General features: G+C 44.6%; 1 protein-coding gene across 1 annotated transcript; it reads left to right on the forward strand.

The window, feature by feature from the left end:
* The first annotated feature begins 10,442 nt into the window (after window positions 1-10,442).
* LOC119181850 (beta-galactosidase) lies at window positions 10,443-13,370 on the forward strand. Its single transcript, XM_037433091.2, has 2 exons — window positions 10,443-11,927; window positions 12,918-13,370. Exons 1-2 carry the CDS (start codon window positions 10,443-10,445, stop codon window positions 13,368-13,370), a joined length of 1,938 nt encoding a protein of 645 aa, XP_037288988.2.
* Window positions 13,371-19,208: the final 5,838 nt, after the last annotated feature.

Raw genomic sequence — 19,208 nt, forward strand, 5'->3', positions numbered from 1 at the left:
TGCGGGGCATCCAGAGTTTTGTCCCCCCCTTTAGAGCTGTTTCACGCACTCCCCGCACAGCCGCAACGCACGTGCCGGGACCCCAACCGCACGCAAGCGGGGGACAAATAAGCCAATTGGCAACGCTCTTTCACCTCCGCAGCGTCACCAATTGGCTTAAGTGCCAACCACTGGCACGCGTTCGCTCGCGCCTACGCGTCAAAAGCGTCAAATGCGCCTCTCGGCGTCGGCTTCGGAGGGGAATACGCGAGCAGGCGCGAGGGATCAAGCCGGGCTTGATATTTCGCCTCGCGTACGCTACGTCACCACGCGTACAGCGGCGCCAACCAACCAGAGGCCGCGCGCCAACCAACCAGAGGCCGCGATGACTCCGAATGCTGTGCCTAATGGCCGCCGCTTCGAAGGCACAGCCGAGTGCTGAAAGCAAGCATGAAAACTACTCCTAACGTTCCTGAATGACCGCTTCGTAATCTAGAACGACAACGAAACGACGAACGACTGCGAGTGCTACCAGCGTGACGCGGTTTCGTGCCGAGTTCGAGCGACGCCGACAAATCCAGCGAATGCCGGCCGGCTATGCTAGCGCCGGACCCCTGTGCGATCGTCGGCCGAGCGAAAGGAGCATGTCGGTGTTCTTGTGCTTTCATCTGTGACTTTCTGTGCTAAAAACGAGTGCGAACATACTTCGGAGGTTCGAAGGTTTGAGCGTGAGCCCTCGCCTACCGCGGAGGCAATTCAGATCGGTGTCATCTGCATCCAGCGCAGGCCTCTACCATCTAGTTCGTATGAACCAGCACATGCGAGGCACATCGGCTGAAAAAAACTCTACGGTAGTTTCCGTCGCAACATAGACACCATATATGACGACCGAAATATCGCGTAGGTCATACGGAGGAGTTTTTATCTGCACTGTGTTTGTGTTTGTTTTCAACATCAATATTCATCATCGCTGAAAGCGAACCTCGCACTAGCCAACACATTTCCGTGATGTGAAAACGTACGTACTTATATAAGTGTATTCGCGAATTGTATGACGCGGAAACATTCGTTGGCTTCGGTGCTAATCGTTTTTGTGTGTTGCCAAGCTAATCATAAGCGTGCGCTGGTTGGTAGCAGTGAGATGCAACTTCGTGTCGGGTACCAGCGACGCTGACACACTGGGCTGTCAGCGGTCTCATTTCCATTCACGTACAAGACAGAAACTCGAGCGTGCGTCGCCGTGGTGATCGAAAAAGAAAGTTGCATGATTAAGTGCTGCTGGTATTGCCTGCTATTTCACTTCTCGCTTCTTCTGCTTCTGTGCTACGCTCAGTAGCACATACGTTGTTTGGAGGCATTCTAACACACACATTCTTAATTTGTAGTTCATTCTGATACTCATAGCTATAGGCATACAATGGCGCTTCTCCGTCATTTTACAGTTTACTATAACATAACGCGCGATCTGTTTACAGCTGGACAGATAACTGAAAACCTTGTGAGAAGCACCTGATTTGAAATCAGCTGTTCGATGACACGATTGTGGGAAGAGAAGATCACCACATGTATGCACAGAATGAATGAAGGTACACTAGTATGGTACTGCACTTTGTGTAGAAGAAATGCAAAAAGTACCTCATGTGACTTATGAGTCCTTTCAGAGCTGTGCTTGTATTTATCTGTGCCTCCAGACTGTAATGAGCTCAATATATTCGATGGTTCTGAACATTGAATATTTGTATGTGTTTCCAAGGAGTCCTTCATTTCTGTTCGGTTTTTTAGTATATGCATTAACTTGGATTATATATACGCATTCACTTAAGCATATTCTGTGTAGTTCTGTTGGAAAACTTGCCAAAACTTCTGTACGGTGCTCTGGTGCAATCCTTTGATCAGTATCTGTCCCATCAAAAATTTTTGGCATGCTTTATTGCATTATAGTGTATTTTGACAATTAATGACATGCTAAAGCCACAGTGCTTGGCTGTAATCTCAAAACCAATGTCTATCTCATCAAGAAGTGTCAGATGCATTTTGTAGATGTTAAAGGATATTTAAACTACCAGCAAAGTGCTGAAGTCTTCAACACAGCACTGATCCGCAATCACCACCCAGCTTAGAAGTCATTTGTAGAGTTCTCTAACACGTTCAAATAAAGTTATCAAACACTGGATTGATCTACTTGGTTTGATTCCTAATCCCAGTGTGTCTGACTTTTTGGAGGCACTTGTATTATAATAATGTCCTATTTCTCTCATTTATTACAGGGGTGCACTCAAGGGTAGTGATATTTGTTTACCTTGGCACACTTAATGTGATATTACTGTTTATATTCTTTCATTTTGTATATATGTATGCCACTTTTGCAGTAGCCTCACAGCGAGCAGCTGTATTTGAAAATAAATAAATATACCATCCGAAAGTGTTCAACGCTGTGCTCGGTTCCAATCTAGTCGCTAATATCTGTTGCATCGTGATGTGTCGGGTATATTTATTGCATTGGAGAACATTTTGGCTGCTTTCCATGCAGGGTTCAGTTCCAGTATTATGACTGATATCTGTGACTTCATGAAGAGTTAGACGCGGTTTGTCGTTTTAGAGAATACTTTAACTACAGACAACATCCAGAAGTCTTTCCTACAAGGTTCAGTTGCAGCCCTATGGCCAATATCTGTCTTATTATGAAAACTTCAAGTACAGTTAGTTGCATTAGAGCATATTTTGACTACAAAAAATGCCCAGAGGCATTCTACGTAGTGCTTGGTTCCATTCTTATGACAGTATCTGTTGTATCATTAAGAGCCAGATGCGGTTTCTTGCATGACAGGATATTTCCAATACGCTTATCATTCAAAGCCCTCTGAACAGGGCACAATTACAGCCTCATGACCTAAATCCGTCACATCATGAAGAGTAGGGTGTGCGTTGTTTCGGCTGCAGACAACGTTCATTTTGGCTGCAGGCCATTTCGGCTGCAGACAACGTTCAAAAGCCTTCTATACAGGGTTCACTTCCAATATTATGACTGATAACATTGACTTTATGAACAGTTGGGTGCGGTTTGTCATTTTAGAGAATAATTTGACTAAAGAGAACGTCCAGAAGTCTTCCATACAGGGTTCCGTTCCAATATTATGACTGATATCTGTGACTTCATGAACAGTTCGGTGTCGTTTGTCGTTTTAGAGAATACTTTGACTAAAGATAACATTCAGAAGTCTTCCTTACAGGTTTCAGTTCTATAATTATGACCGATATCTGTGACTTCATGAACAATTGGGTGTCGTTTGTCGTTTTAGAGAATACTTTGACTAAAGACAACGTCTAGAAGTCTTGTATTAAGGTTTCAATTCTAATATTATGACCGATATCTGTCACTTCATGAACAGTTGGGTGTCGTCTGTCGTTCTAGAGAATACTTTGACTAAAGACAACGTCCAGAAGTCTTGTATTGAGCTTTCAGTTCTAATATTATGACCGATATCTGTCACTTCATGAACAGTTGGGTGTCGTCTGTCGTTCTAGAGAATACTTTGACTAAAGACAACCTCCAGAAGTCTTGTATTAACGTTTTAGTTCTAATATTATGACCGATATCTGTCACTTCATGAACAGTTGGGTGTCGTCTGTCGTTCTAGAGAATACTTTGACTAAAGACAACGTCCAGAAGTCTTGCATTAAGGTTTCAGTTCTAATGTTATCACCAATATTTGTGACTTCATGAACAGTTGATTGTCGTCTGTGGTTCTAGGGAATACTTTGACTAAAGACAACGTCCAGAAGTCTTGTATTGAGGTTTCAGTTATAATATTATGACCGATATCTGTCACTTCATGAACAGTTGTGTGTCGTCTGTCGTTCAAGAGAATACTTTGACTAAAGACAACGTCCAGAAGTCTTGTATTAAGGTTTCAGTTATAATATTATGACCGATATCTGTCATTTCATGAACAGTTGGGTGTCGTCTGTCGTTCTAGAGAATACTTTGACTAAAGACAACGTCCAGAAGTTTTGTATTGAGGTTTCAGTTATAATATTATGACCGATATCTGTCACTTCATGAACAGTTGGGTGTCATCTGTCGTTCTAGAGAATACTTTGACTAAAGACAACGTCCAGAAGTCTTGTATTGAGGTTTCAGTTCTAATATTATGACCGATATCTGTCACTTCATGAACAGTTGGGTGTCGTCTGTCGTTTTAGAGAATACTTTGACTAAAGACAACGTCCAGAAGTCTTGTATTGAGGTTTCAGTTCTAATATTATGACCGATATCTGTCACTTCATGAACAGTTGGGTGTCGTCTGTCGTTTTAGAGAATACTTTGACTAAAGACAACGTCCAGAAGTCTTCCAGTGCAAGGTTCAGTTGAAATATTCTGACCAATATCTGTCACATCATGAAGTGTCAGGCACAGTTAGTTGCATTAGAGCACATTTCAGCTATGGAAAATGCCCGAAGGCATTCTACGCAGTATTTGGTTCCTATCTTATGACCAATATCTCTTGTGTCAATAAGAACCGGGTGTGCTTTGTTGCATTAGAGGATATTTCGAACACACACATCAACCGAAAGCCTGCTACTCTGGCCTCAATTGTAGTCTTATGACTGACTTAAATCTCTCAGATCATGAAGTTGCAGGCGTGATTATTAAGTTGACTGATATAAAATATGTTGTGTAAATATACTGAAGGTACCAGCATATACAAGATATTGTTAGTAACTTTGGTAGTGCAGGTCTAGAAACCCGGTGGTTTGTAAACCTGATCAGGAAGGCAGCCACGCCTCATCCACCGCAGAGAGGAGGGGGGGGGGAGCTCAATGTCAATTCCATATATTAACATAATAGGGAGGGGGTGCTAAGTCAGCCCTGGGGAGGGGCACTGGGACAAACTTTTGCCCCCCCCCCCCCCTTAAGGAGAGCCCTGCACACGCCTATGATAGCCGTACAGTATGCTAGACGCGAATGTTCATTCGCGGGAGCGGCACACGCACCGATGTTGATTTCTGGTGCTACCGCTGTAGTTACTTTGGGCACTGAAATGTCAATTACCTCTAAAATAGTCTAAACTGTGGTGGTTGAAGCACTATCAACTTGTTAACGTGTTCTCATATCCTCTGAAACATACATTCCCGCTCCAGTTGAGAACGTGCCGTTCTGTGCTGAACTTGGACAGTTCCAAGCCAAAAGATCAAGCAACATTGCGCATCGGCCTTGGACGCGTGGGCGTCAACGTGGTCGACGCGTGCCAGTAGTTGCACGCCCTTTTCCTCCACAGGCGCGACTAGACGCTTTTGACGCGTAGGCGCAAGCATACGCGTGCCAGTGGTTGGCACTTTATTTGTACCACGCTTGCGTGCGGTAGGCGTCCCGGCTCGTGCATTGCGGCTGTGCGGGAAGCGCGTGCAACGGCCCTTACCCCCTCCGGGTGTAGGATTGCTTCCAAGCCTATCGCCCCAGACCCCCCCCCCTTTTTTTTTTCCTTCTTTTTTTCAAGGAGGATGTTCTCGAGTGCTTCTCAATGCCCCGCCACCACGATGTAAGTTCTAGAAAGACGAGACCAGATCGAGGAATTGCGATGGGACACTTGAAACGCTAGAAGCCCTCCGTCCAGCTCTTTCTACATCAAGCAACAACACTGGTGGAGAAGTACAATAAATGATGCAAGAAAGCAGACAAGTTGAGGGACTGAACAACAAACGAGAAAAAAAACGTATTATGCGCATTTATTATACGTATTATGCACATTTCGAAAGCCGCCCGCGGCGCAAGGTGATCAGTCATAATTTTTGTCTAGGTTTTATTTCATAGGTAATGTAACATACTCGCCCCTCTTTCTTGTCTTGCTATGGTAAGGTCGTACTAAGTGCTGCAGACAGGTGTTGTAGTGGTTGGCACTTTATTTGTACCACGCTTGCGTGCGGTAGGCGTCCCGGCTCGTGCATTGCGGCTGTGCGGGAAGCGCGTGCAACGGCCCTTACCCCCTCCGGGTGTAGGATTGCTTCCAAGCCTATCGCCCCAGACCCCCCCCCCTTTTTTTTTCCTTCTTTTTTTCAAGGAGGATGTTCTCGAGTGCTTCTCAATGCCCCGCCACCACGATGTAAGTTCTAGAAAGACGAGACCAGATCGAGGAATTGCGATGGGACACTTGAAACGCTAGAAGCCCTCCGTCCAGCTCTTTCTACATCAAGCAACAACACTGGTGGAGAAGTACAATAAATGATGCAAGAAAGCAGACAAGTTGAGGGACTGAACAACAAACGAGAAAAAAAACGTATTATGCGCATTTATTATACGTATTATGCACATTTCGAAAGCCGCCCGCGGCGCAAGGTGATCAGTCATAATTTTTGTCTAGGTTTTATTTCATAGGTAATGTAACATACTCGCCCCTCTTTCTTGTCTTGCTATGGTAAGGTCGTACTAAGTGCTGCAGACAGGTGTTGTATATCCAAAAGGGTGGACTGTAGTCTTTCTTGATAGATCATTCTTTAAATATAAATATAGAGAGTGATAAAAACAAAACGAGGTTTCTGTTCTCGGTCTCCTCAACTTTTATTGCGCTTTCTGTTGAAACAGATGTCATGCTACAAATCACTTTCCCTGCTACAATATAAACATTCTGGCTTATTTCCATTACATTCGAGGAAAAAGAGAAACAGTACACCACTACCGAACAAACATTCATAGTACCCAGTACCCAGCTCAACCATTTCCACCTAAGGCCGTTCTGTGCAAAAAATGACCGTAGGTTAAATTGTATTTGTTAGCGATAAATGCACCACGAAAGCATTGATATTTGCTGAGATGAAAGACGTTCTCTAAGTTTGACGAAACTATGTGACGTTTCGAAACCGCATACAGTGAACTGTATTGTTCACTCTATGCTAACCTGTTCACTGACCAGTGAACTGGTCAGTGAACTGAACTGGACGTCGATGTCACATATCCAGTATGCGGCTCCAATGTGTTAGATAATTTCACCACACTTCGTCAGTCCCCGTGTTTCATCTCATTCAATGCCAGAGCAAACGAACTTTCATCGAACTCTTGCCTACATTGATATGCGCTACTTAAAATCACTTGCTGTCGGTTCCATGTTCAGGTAACACTGACTACATTATTGGCTCGGGCCTCAGTGAGGTCCGATCTGTGGTCGAGCCAAACCGTACCAGGTGGGTAATTTTGTTTAACGTGATAGCGTTAGAGAGCTCGTGTCGCAAAAATTCCGCCATGAACGCCGGCACCGTTGGTTGTGAGCGAAAAAATCGAGAAAAATGCAAATAAAATAAAGAACAAAATTTCGGTCCCATTGAGGATCAAACCCGGGCCGTTCACGTAGCAAGTAGGTGTACCACAAAGCCACGATGTTACTTGCAGCTGCTTCAAAAAAAAAAAAAAAGACACTACATAAACGCCACGCAGTGGAAGGAGTCTCCTTGACGCATTTTGTTCGACAGGTGTCACGATACCAAACGAGCCCATTCGGCGATTTGTAGGCGCATTTGGGACGCCATCAAACTGCGTCGAAAAAGGCCGGGACAGGGCCGCCATCGCCGATAAACACACACAGGAACTTTCAAACAGCTCTACATATTGACAACTATGTCCATCTAGCGGAAAACATATCATGCCTTTCTACAGGTGTTGATCAAGCGAACAGCAAACTCCAGATAATGTGCTGCCGTCTGTGAGGCGTTGTGAGACTCTTTATGCCCCTTCAAAAAAAAAAAAAATGCTATTGCAACAAACCACAGCACTTGCATAGGTTTAGCTTTTCATTCTCACGACACCATTAAGAAGTCAAGTACTACAGTTGCCATTTCATAAGGCGACGCTTGTTGCGGTTGGCCGGAAGAGGTCTCTAGAAGAACAAGCCGAACAATTGTCAGATAACTAAAGCAAGACGGACGACAGAATGTGACCATTTACAAATACAAGAGTCACGCCTACGAGCAATTTATAATACAGGACCATGTGACTATATGACTGACAATATTTTCCTGAAGTTGTTATAAAAGTGCTGTTAAACAGATCAAAAACCCGTACTCTTACTATAGATGCGTCGCTCTTGCAAGCAAACGCGTTTGTGTGTGTGTGTGGTTGTGTGCGTGTGTGTGTATAACAAAACCTATTTTAAGTATGCACTTAGCAGTTGAAGGGCGTACTAGGGGCCGGATTTTGCTATCGTGTTTAACACTGAAAGGCGAAGCTTAAGGGTTCCCAAATTTTTTTTTCTTTTTTGAGGGGACGGGGTTGTATCGAATCTGTGTCTTGCTTTGAGTCATCGGGCGGAAATATATAGTAAACGAATGTCGGGCCCAGACCAAGGCCTGGCCGGGAATTACTGCCCATGCATTTTTCGATTACCCATCGTCCCCATGCATAGTGGCAGAACAGTCGCAGAGCCAGAGTTACCTCTAGTTGCTAATGAGAAACTCTACGCTTCAGTTAAGGACATCATAGATGAAATCAAAAAGAAGAAATAGACATGGGCCGGGCATGTAGCGCGTAGGAAGGATAACTACCGGTCACCAAGGGTAACTGACTGGATTTCCAGAAAAGGCAAGCGGGCTAGGGGGAGACAGAAAGTTGTGTGGAAGTTTACGAAGTTTGCGAATATGAAGTGGCAGCAGCAAGTGCAGGAGTGAGTTGACTAGCGAAACATGGGCGAGGCCTTTGTCTTGCAGGGGACGTGTTCAGGCTGATGATGATGATGATGATGATGATGATGACTATTATTACGATACTTCAGTTTACATAGACGCCTTGTCATTGCGATCATGAACACATCTGATAACAAGTCCTGTCCCGCTCCTGGTGCTCACTGATCCACCTGATGATCACCTTGTGGAAGAACTGTGAAGAACCTCTGCCACAAGAGAACAGGTTCGCAAAACATGCGTGCGTTCTCCGTCAGAATAAGCATATTTCATTTTAATTTCATTTTATTACCCTAAAAACCCAAAAGACTCTTCTTGGGGGTGTTATATAAGCGTAGATGTAGATAAATTATTTGAAATGGTAACTGCATATGTTAATCGCGAGACAGGTATTGTGTTACACTTCGCAAGAATAAAATAAGGCAGGTAAAGGCGGTAATGCTGTAATGGAGGCAACATAAGCACTACGTAACATCTTCACACTTCTCGTGTTGGTAAAACCAAAGTTTTTGTTGGTATCGTTGCTCAACTATAAACAACTTGTTATTTAAGACATACGCCGCTCATCAACTTATCTGTGTGCGTATAAAATATGTACATATCTGTAGCGTCATTTCATTAAGTTGGTTAAGTGAAAGAAGTTACGTCACAGTCACCTACCCACCTCTTGTTTCGTATACCGCAGCTCCCACTGTACATCAGATCTGCCGGTTTTTCTAAAAGGAAGTTTGGCTTGGAAAAAGAAGAATGGACGACCTATGCTTAGAGTGTTTTTTATGTTACCTCACTGCGAGCTAAGGGCCAAGTCGCTTAAGGCTTTCATTCATGCAGCGTAATTTAATCGAAAGTTGATGCGCCCTGTAGGAAACCCGAAAGCAAAACTTAAACAAGTTCGCGAAGTACTCGATAGGTAATTTCACACATGATTTTTTAACTACTTTTCGTTTGCTAGTGATTAAATAGAAGACGCACGGATAACCAATGGATTATGTAGAATAAGAATTCATTATTCCCGAACAATAATGAATAATGAATCTCCGTGAGCTGAAAAAGAAGCAAAACAAGAAACTTGACGTTCCTAAATTTAACTGCAGTCAGGGTTTAAAACGGGCGAACATGAATTATATGATTGGCTACATTAAGACCGTCCAACAGCTCTTTAGTTACGGCCCCATATTGGGATAAACGACATCGTTTCCATTTTCCTATCGTTGTATGTTCGCTTGATGCTGGTGGCGAGTTGTCTATTCGTCCGCTTTTATTTCATGACATTTCTTATACGCACTGCACTACAATTAGTCTACAAACAACATCCCATATACCGTCTTGGGCAGCGTTCTTAGTAGGGTTTCACTAACGCTATGTGTAACAAAGGAAACAACTGCTCGTACAGTTCCCTTCTTTCGCTAAGAGCTTGTATAAGTGATGAGTATTCAAGAAGTGATCACTGTCACGAGGAATACATTACTTTGGGTTATTTTATTCAGACACACCCACAAAAGAGAAAAAAAATCGAAACATTTAGCGCCGTGCAAAACAACTAGACACGTCGTATGCCAGTATGCTAGTGGAAAGCGTTGCGCGTCGCTGCACTCACTTGATGATGCTTCAAATAAACAAGAAGCAAGTAGACCACGAAATAGAAGTTCTCCGAAAACACAACGATGAGGAACAGGTGTAATGCGTATACTTCTCCGAATGGCCACAGAAGCTTCGGAGATAAAGGAAGACGTTTTTATGAACTTATCAGGAATGTTATGCGAGCCTTCTCTATAGGAGGGCACGTTTTCCGCAACTCCATGGAAGGCATGGACGTATGGAGCTTGAGTGCCATTCTCGTGATCCTGGCCACACCAGCGTCGTGCGGCCGCTCCTTTTACATCGACTATGACAAGCACACCTTTGTCAAGGACGGCCAGCCCTTTAGACTGGTGGGCGGCTCGATGCACTACTTTCGCGTTCCCAGAGCATACTGGGATGACCGCCTGTACAAGCTCCGAATGGGCGGCCTGAACGCCGTAGACTTTTACATTGACTGGAGCGGGCACGAGCCCGAACCGGAACAGTACAATTTCATCGACAACTATGACGTCGTGGCCTACCTCGAAGCCATCAAGAAGGCTGACCTCTTAGCCGTCATCAGGCCAGGCCCGTACATATGCGGCGAGGTGGACAACGGCGGCTACCCTTACTGGCTCCTCCGCAAGCATCCGAACATACGCTACCGCAGCACGCAAAAGGAGTACGTGGACGAAGTCACCAAATGGTTCCACAAGCTGCTACCGATGTTCGTCCCGTATCTGTACAAGAATGGAGGACCCATCATCATGTTCCAGGTTGAGAACGAGTACGGTCACCTGGACAACGGTTGTGACCCGAACTACATGGAATTCATGCTCACTTTACAGGAGAAGGAGCTCGGCAAGGACGTGGTAATGTATCACACGAACTTTCCCAACGAACGACGCTTCTATTGCGACAAGGTACGCGACATATTGGCGGCCGGAAACTGCGCTTCCGAGTGCAACATGTCCATCTTCAACACGATCCGCAAGGTCCAGGTTAAACCGGGAGGTCCTCTCCTGGTTGCCGAGTACTACACCGGTTGGATGAACTTCTGGGGTTGGGACAACAATCCAGCCTACCCGGCAAAAGTCCTCGATACCTTCAAGAAGTTGATGGACGAAGGCGCGAACATTATCATCTACATGTACCATGGCGGAACGAGCTTCGGCTTCAAGGCTGCCACAAGCGGCGACGCGCCTGTAGTGACAAGTTACGACTTCGACGCCCCCATCGGCGAAGACGGGGACCCCAAGGCTTACTACTATTCGCTGAGAGACGTCATCGGCAAGTACTTACCGCTCAAGCAGGGAGACGCTCCGAAGGGTTCACCAAAACTAAAACTGGACGCGGTGTACATGACCCACGTCATGACTCTCGCAGAGGTCATGGACCACTTCCGACGGAAGGGATGGCTCAGGAGAACCAGTTCCAAGTATCCAGTGACATTCGAGCAGCTGGGACAGGACTACGGATTTCTCGTGTACAGCACGGAGGTGCGCATGGACATCAACGGGTCTCAGTTGTTAAAGGTGCACGCACTGCGTGACATGGCCCAGCTTTTCGTGAGGGACGAGCGCCACATGATGCGCTGCTTCCACACAAGCCGTTTACATGTCGTGACAAACGCGACCGTGAAACTCACCAAGGGTGAAAGGATTTCCATTTTTGTTGAAAATATGGGCCGAGAACACTTTGGACCGAAGAATCTTGACCCCAAGGTGAGCAGCCTAAAGCACGCGAAGAAAAGTAAAATACTACATTCGCGCGAAGGCACGATAACAGCTGGTCATTAAGAGTAACAGACCAATTAAAAAAGAAGGCAAGGACGTTAGAGGAAGGCGGAGAGCTAGGTAGGCGCATGAGATTCAGAAAATTTATACGGATAACGTAGTCGCAAGCAATCACAGGAACGACCGGGGTTGATTGACGAAACACGGGAGAGGCCCTGCTGTGGGCACAGTGAGAGATGATGATGGTAATGACTGCATTATTCTCTGTTTTTTATAAAATCACAAATTGTTGGGTGACTGTGTGATGGCCTGTTTACTATAAACAGTTCGAAAAAAAAAGTGCTTACTTGTATTCAGTGACAAATATTCAGTGATTATCAGTGCACCCTCCAATTCACAAAAGCCCTTCCGATTAGAACATAATAATGCCATTTTCCAAGAAACTGACCTAATTACTTTGAGACAAACTTTATGCACGCTTTATCGAAATTCGCATGACCCAATTACATATCAGCTAAGCAAGGATTTTCTTTCGGTACACATGCTCTGTAAATAAACTCATTGCGATGGTAATTACTTTCTTTATAAGTAATTCTTTATAAGTATAAGCATAAGTAATACTTAGTAATTACTTGTTGCACGTTACTTGCTTGACTACGCGGTAATTACTTGCTGGATGGTAGTCACTTTCCATATAAGTAATTGCTGCGTAAGGAACAATATTGAAAACTACGTGTCGTCGAATATCGTCTTTATTGAATAAACAGCTAGCAAAACTACAGTCAAGCGGAAGGAAATGAACTGGACCACACAGTGCTCTAAAATTGAGCTACGTCCTTATATTAACAGCCGCTGCACCATACTCCTTGTCCCGCAGAGTGTACCAGCCCTATCAAAACCATGATGAAATGACTGAGGGCCACTAAAAAAAAAAGAAAACAGACTCAATTTCGACAATGTACTGTCCTTTGCACGCAGGGTATGCAGAACGTGACTGTGAATGGTGTCAACCTGACCGACTGGACCATCGAGGCTGTGCCGGTGACGAGGAACAAGGATGTCACCGAGTTGATGCGCCTGCTGGAAAGCCGTGGTAAAGGAGACGTGGACGGCAAGAAGAAGACGCCGCGCTTCTTTCACGGCACTTTCAAGCTACGCGAAGGGCAGAAGCCGCTGGACACATTCCTAGACCCTGGGAACTACACGAAGGGAATCGCGTTCATCAACGGCATCAACTTGGGTCGGTACTGGCCCGCGGCCGGACCGCAGATCAGACTCTACGTTCCGGGCATGTTCCTGAGACCACATCCCGAAGAGAACAAACTAATCATGTTCGAGGTGGAAGGGTTGTGGAGCGACAAGGGCGAACGTGGTGTGAGATTTCATGACAAGCCGTACCTCACCGCCGACCCGGCAAGCCCACACCCTTAAATGAGTTACGTAAAGGTCGATGCAACTGCGGTGGAAACTTCTAGTAATGCGACGTTTTGATGCAGTCAACATCATCACGCCGCTTTACGCCAAGTGAGGTCAGTAGACTGAGTTAAACGGCTGATATTTCCTCTGTGGAAATGGTACGCGTTAACGCTAGGTTATGAGAGTTTCTTGTCATAAAGAAAATAAAGAAGATCTTCGAATCTTCAAATAAGCGAGCTCATATACTTGGTGCTGCCTAAGTGAACCGTAACAGGGCCTCCACGATTGAGTACAGCGCTGAAAAATGCGAGAGAAAATATGGAAAAAACTTTTCAGGCATCGGAGTGACAAAACGCAGCTGACAAGGGTGCAAGTGTTCATAACACTATCCTCGAACGGAAGGGCGTATTTTGCAATCCAATATGTCGAATTATTATAAGTACGAGTACATTACAAGCAATCGCTGATGAAACACGAAGTAAGTGTTCTCTCTTATATCGTTCCAGACTGCACAGCGTGCTCTGAATTTCTTGGTTATTTATATGAAGTTTCCCTCCTTCCTTCTTAGAACCCTTCCCCACCAACCTTGGCATTGAGGAAGGCCGACCGCATTCAAGGCTGGCTAGGGTCTCGTCCTTTCCCTAATTACTTTTCCTTCTCTCTCTCTCCTAGAAGAAACATGAGACCCCCTGAGATATCACGTGTATCATTGTTGACTAGCGAACACATCAACAAGCCCCGCCACGGTGGTCTAGTGCTAAAGGCACTTGCTGGCGGACCTGCAGGTCACGACATTGAATACCCGGCCCCGGTGGCTGCATTTCCGATGGTAGCGAAAATGATTGAGGCCCGTCAGCTTAGATGCACGGTAAAAAAAACCTAGGTAGTAATGATGAGCAAACTTTGATGAGCAAATGATGAGCAAACTTTAGCAGTTTAATCTATTCCGCGTCCTTCTTTGGCAGACTTCGCGGTGTCTTTCAATGTATGTAAACAAAAAATTAGCACTGCGAAAGCACCTGAAAAAAAGCACACACACTACGTTTACGAACCCGTTAACGGAAAAAACGAAATTGTATTGTTCTTTAGAATGTTTTTCAGTACAATACTCTGTTCTTTGCAGCATCCAAAGAACACCGTCAACACAGGTCACTTGTGAGCCAGTTAAAAAATAATGAAGGCTGTGACCAAGTTCAAGAAGTGCTCTGCGGGATGTACCTTGTAATGAGGCTAACATATTCCGAATAGTAGCGGCATATCACACCTAAGCGATCTCACTGGATCTGTACAACTGTGGAGAGAGGATGGCTTGAAAAAAAAATGAATGGTTTTCAAGTACAGTTCAAAACAAAATATTCACGTCTCATTAGACTGCTAAACACTTCAGTGGTTAACCAGAGCGCCAGATAAACTAAGTCACGGTAACACCGTAAAACATCAGGAGATTCTGTTGTTTGGTTTTTAGTTTTCTTGTGTTATAAGCAAGAAATAACTAGAGTGTGGTATGTGACTTGCTAAAGGGGGGGAGGGAGGGGACAAGGCATTTGAATAAATGCAGCCAACTCAGCAGCAAAAAGAATGCATTGAGAATACGTGAGTATGCCATGACCTTTGGATCCTCTAACATGCAAATTTATGTTAAAAGTACATCGTTTCTCGACAGAGGCGCGTCAGAGAAGTTTAATAAACTTTAAATTAATAAGTTAAAACAAGCGTGCTTGTAGACCACATAAAAGCGAAAAATAAACTTGAAAACGCCAGCAAGTGCGTAAACGTGCCACCTGTCAAACTAGGACCGACTAAATTAGAGCGTAAGTTACTGGTTATAGGTGCAACGTGTCTAATTTTCGCGTGACATCAATAGGCGCAAACAAGATCGACTGTGTCGAGCAGGGAAACGTAAACACCTGTGGCAATACGAAGATAACAGCGACCGAATGGAGAAAAGGCTCGTTATGTACTCCGGTCTCGTAAGTGTTCGACAGTGGCAGCAGCGTGATGCACGGAAGAACAGACTGTGAATACCGGAACGCCGGGATATTTAAACGAACTGAACAATGAACAACTCGTTATGTCCGTCCGTGAGAGAGAATGTCGTATTAATGGACGACGCAAAAAACGTTCGAAACCCTGCACCTGAAAAACTCTCATTGCTTACGTATATGTGTCTACATACATATAAATATATGCCATGACGTGAGAAACTGCGTCATTAGTTATTGATGTATGCGTTATGATGTTATATTCACCTTACTCCTATAGTTGTTTTATGACTGGTTTAAGTTATTTCAAGGGTATATTTACTACCTACCGCAGCCTTAAGTAACACCTTTTATTACGTTAGTTTTATCTTACTCTCGCTGCTTTTTCCTAAGGTGACAATCTTAATTCTAACATTTCTATGCATGTGTTAACAAGAAGTCTGCCTGACAATTTTTACTTCGGGACGTCCTTTTGTATTATAATAATTTTCTATTTTTATTTTACTAAATACTGCATAAACTTTCAAAAAGACAAGTGTGGTTATAGATAGCCGATACAGTGAAAGCACTTTAACGAATTTCAAGGCGCCACAGGAAAATTTTTTTATGTGCAAGTTCACTAAATTTAAACAGCTGCGTAAAAACCTATGGTCAACTAAAGCAAATACGAGGTGTTCTAGTGAAATTTCAGCCCAATTAATCATCGAGTCCCGTCCACGTATGTGTTTCTGCTTGCTTAGCATATATTGTAAAATACAGGAACATTTCGCAGCACTTGTGGAATAAAGACCTAATTTACCACGATTAAGTCAGTGTGCGAGCTCCCATGAACCATCATGGCAAAATGCTCTGCTGCACCAGAAAAGACGTCTATTTCAACACCCAACACGGGAGGTTGAGGGACTACATACAGTAGCTGTCACCCGGACTATGTCTACAGCTAGCTAAACAAAAAAAAATATGTAAGCAGCTGATTCAACTGAAAGCCAATTGATGTCCACCACTAGCCATAAAAAAAAAGGTCCCAATTTTCGCCGCGTAATGGCGGCAGAAAGTCACGTGTGCATGTGAGATTAACAATTCTGCGGAGATGACTTCACCGCAGCAAGCATATATGACCGGGTTGATTAGCAAAAGATAGGAGAGGTTTTTTTTTCTCTCTCTCTCTGGAGTAGGTGCAGTTAGGCTGATGAGAATTATTACGTTCGTCAAGTGATAATGAAGCACTGTTGGCAACGTCAAAGCATTGCCAACGGCGCTCTGTTCGTTAACATATGCGTGCCATGAGTGCTATCATTGCAAGCGCTACCCACCCACTCACACAATGAAGTCGGTTGATGGTTGATAAAACGACGCTCGCCGTTGGCGGAGCTGACCGTAGATTGGATTGGCTAAACTTTTAATGGGTCCTCCAAAGGAGGACACGGTAAAACTGTGCCGCAAGAACTGCGGTTGTACTTCTTGATGTGATCAATATGGCATGTAATGTGTTCGAATGTACCATGCAATGTGTTCGCAGAAATTAAATGAGCTCTCCACCAATCAAATCGCACGATTCGGCAATTCGGTGATTCGTGATCAATGTAAATGCGCGGTAGATGATCAAGGGCGATAAGCAGACGGGGACTAGCCTGTAGACTATTCACTGAAGGTTAATTTTTCACATACCGCGTACATATTACTGAAACAGGAAAGGAAAAGATAGCCGTTAAAACAATGCCAAAGACCAATTTTTACACCCCGTGCACGAGGCAGAAGAGTAGACTCACGGACCACGCTCGTTATTTCTCAGGAAATGTAGAATTATTTATCTGGGAAAGCAATGGACAGTTTGCTGAACTTAAGGTGACAGTCCGCGCTTGAACCCATTAGTTATTAGTCTCTGGCAGTCTACCACACCGATTCGGTCGCCTAATTTTGTTAAACTGAAGTGCATAACCGTTGGGTTCAATGGCGCTTTAGTTTAAAAGCAAGGTTAGTATAAATGAATATTTGGCCTATTTGACATTTTAAGTAATATGTACAGTAATCATGCCCATAGCATACAGCAGTCTAAACAAATTTTCCCTAAAACGCCCTTCAAGCATTGTTCGCTGCACCGGAAGTGAAATAAGGCAGCAAAAAATTTCTTACGGGATGTTGACATTAAAAAAGCTTATAACTTTCCGATTCCTACAATAGCTGCTATACATTTTTTTTACATCGCAGGTTGTTTTCTCGGTTAATCTTTTCATCTTACCACTTTCCGTTCCACCTCGCGCAGAGTAAACCTCTAACTCGGTTCTTCTCCGTGCTTTTCGGCAATTTCCTCTATCAACCTGCTTTCTTTACTCATTAACATTTATGAATTTTTCGACGAACAGCGCAGTCTTGCAACCAATAGGAATTAGAATACGCGAGGGATCTTTCAAACCATCAAGGTGTACTTTGTCGACTACCAGCGACCTAAACGATGTACCGACGCCAGTGACCCGCGCGGCACTCATCGCCTGGCTGTTAGTGGTACGAGGACGAACGGTATACAATATGGCCCACGTACTTCGGGAATGCCTAGTACTCTAAATCGTTAACAACTTTTTCTAAACACACTTTGGGAATGCTCAACGAATGATGATAAGCCACGAGGAAAGACGACGCTAAGTGAGAGACGTCCTGAAACGAGGTGCCTTGCTCAGATATGGAAGGCAGCCGTCCTCGTCGAGGACCCCAAAAATCAGCTGTGGGCCATCCAGCGGGCTCGGGCGATCATCGAGAATTTCGAAAATGTGCTTCGAACGGTGCATCCCTGTCAGTTTAGCCAAATGGAATTGTACCAGGAATGCTAAAGGGCATAAAGAAGATGCGTTTCTCTGAATTCAGCAAATACCGTGCCTATAGACATTATATACTGAGGCTCCATTCTCTCACGAGAGGTACTGCGTTCGCCTCGCCTTGATTATTCATTTATCTCAATTCAGCGTACAACAGAACGAAGAAATAATGAAAGATACGTCTTGCGTAATGAAGGTATCAACCCACTTAAACTAACTATCGTTTTTCTCTCTTAATCGTACGAGCAATGTTGGAGACACTCTCTACTAACTGGAAGTGTTTATTGTTATTTTGCTACGCTAGGCTGCAATACAGAGGCAAAGCGAAAAGACAGGAGACGCACGTGCGCACACTAGCAGACTAGCGCAGGGAATAATCGAAAACGTCACCCTGGACAATCACGTCTTCTTTGGCTGGACCATGAAACCACTGCTTTTGGACAAGTCAGATGCGGTGGGGAACTGGCAGAGGCCTTTAACACGCCGAACGCCGAGCAGAATTGTTCAGCTCCCGGTGCGTTATTCGGAAAGTTCGTGCTGCCAGAAGGACAAAATACGTTGGACACCTTCCTTGACCCGACGGGTTGAGGAAAAGGTGTCGCTTTCGTCAACGGCTTTAACCTCGGGCGATACTGGCCTAGCATCGGGCCACAAGTAAGTTTCAGTGAAAGTAAACTGTACTTATTTATTTATCTATTTATTTATTTATCAATGCGAGAGCATTGAAATCCTGGAGAACACTTGAGATTTGCCTTCAAGATCGCGTGGTGGGCTTCACGGCTGTGCCAATTCACAGACCGCTAATCCGTCCATCCTGATCATGCAGGTTTTTGCCCGCATCATCACCGACCTGCTCGTGTCTGCCTTTCTGACAGCCTCGTCTGCCACTCCGGGAAACTTCGGGTCTGCTGGCAACAGAAGTGAACCATGCGTTTTCCTCCTGCCTGTCACCCGTGCTGCAGGACCTTCAGCAGCGCCCCCAATACCGCTGTGGATCATCGAAAGGAATCTAGCTGCCCTATCGCCGTCGACAACATCCTATCCGCAGACTATAAAGCAGC

Source organism: Rhipicephalus microplus, chromosome 10 (assembly GCF_043290135.1).
Source record: "Rhipicephalus microplus isolate Deutch F79 chromosome 10, USDA_Rmic, whole genome shotgun sequence".
NCBI lineage: Eukaryota > Metazoa > Arthropoda > Arachnida > Ixodida > Ixodidae > Rhipicephalus > Rhipicephalus microplus.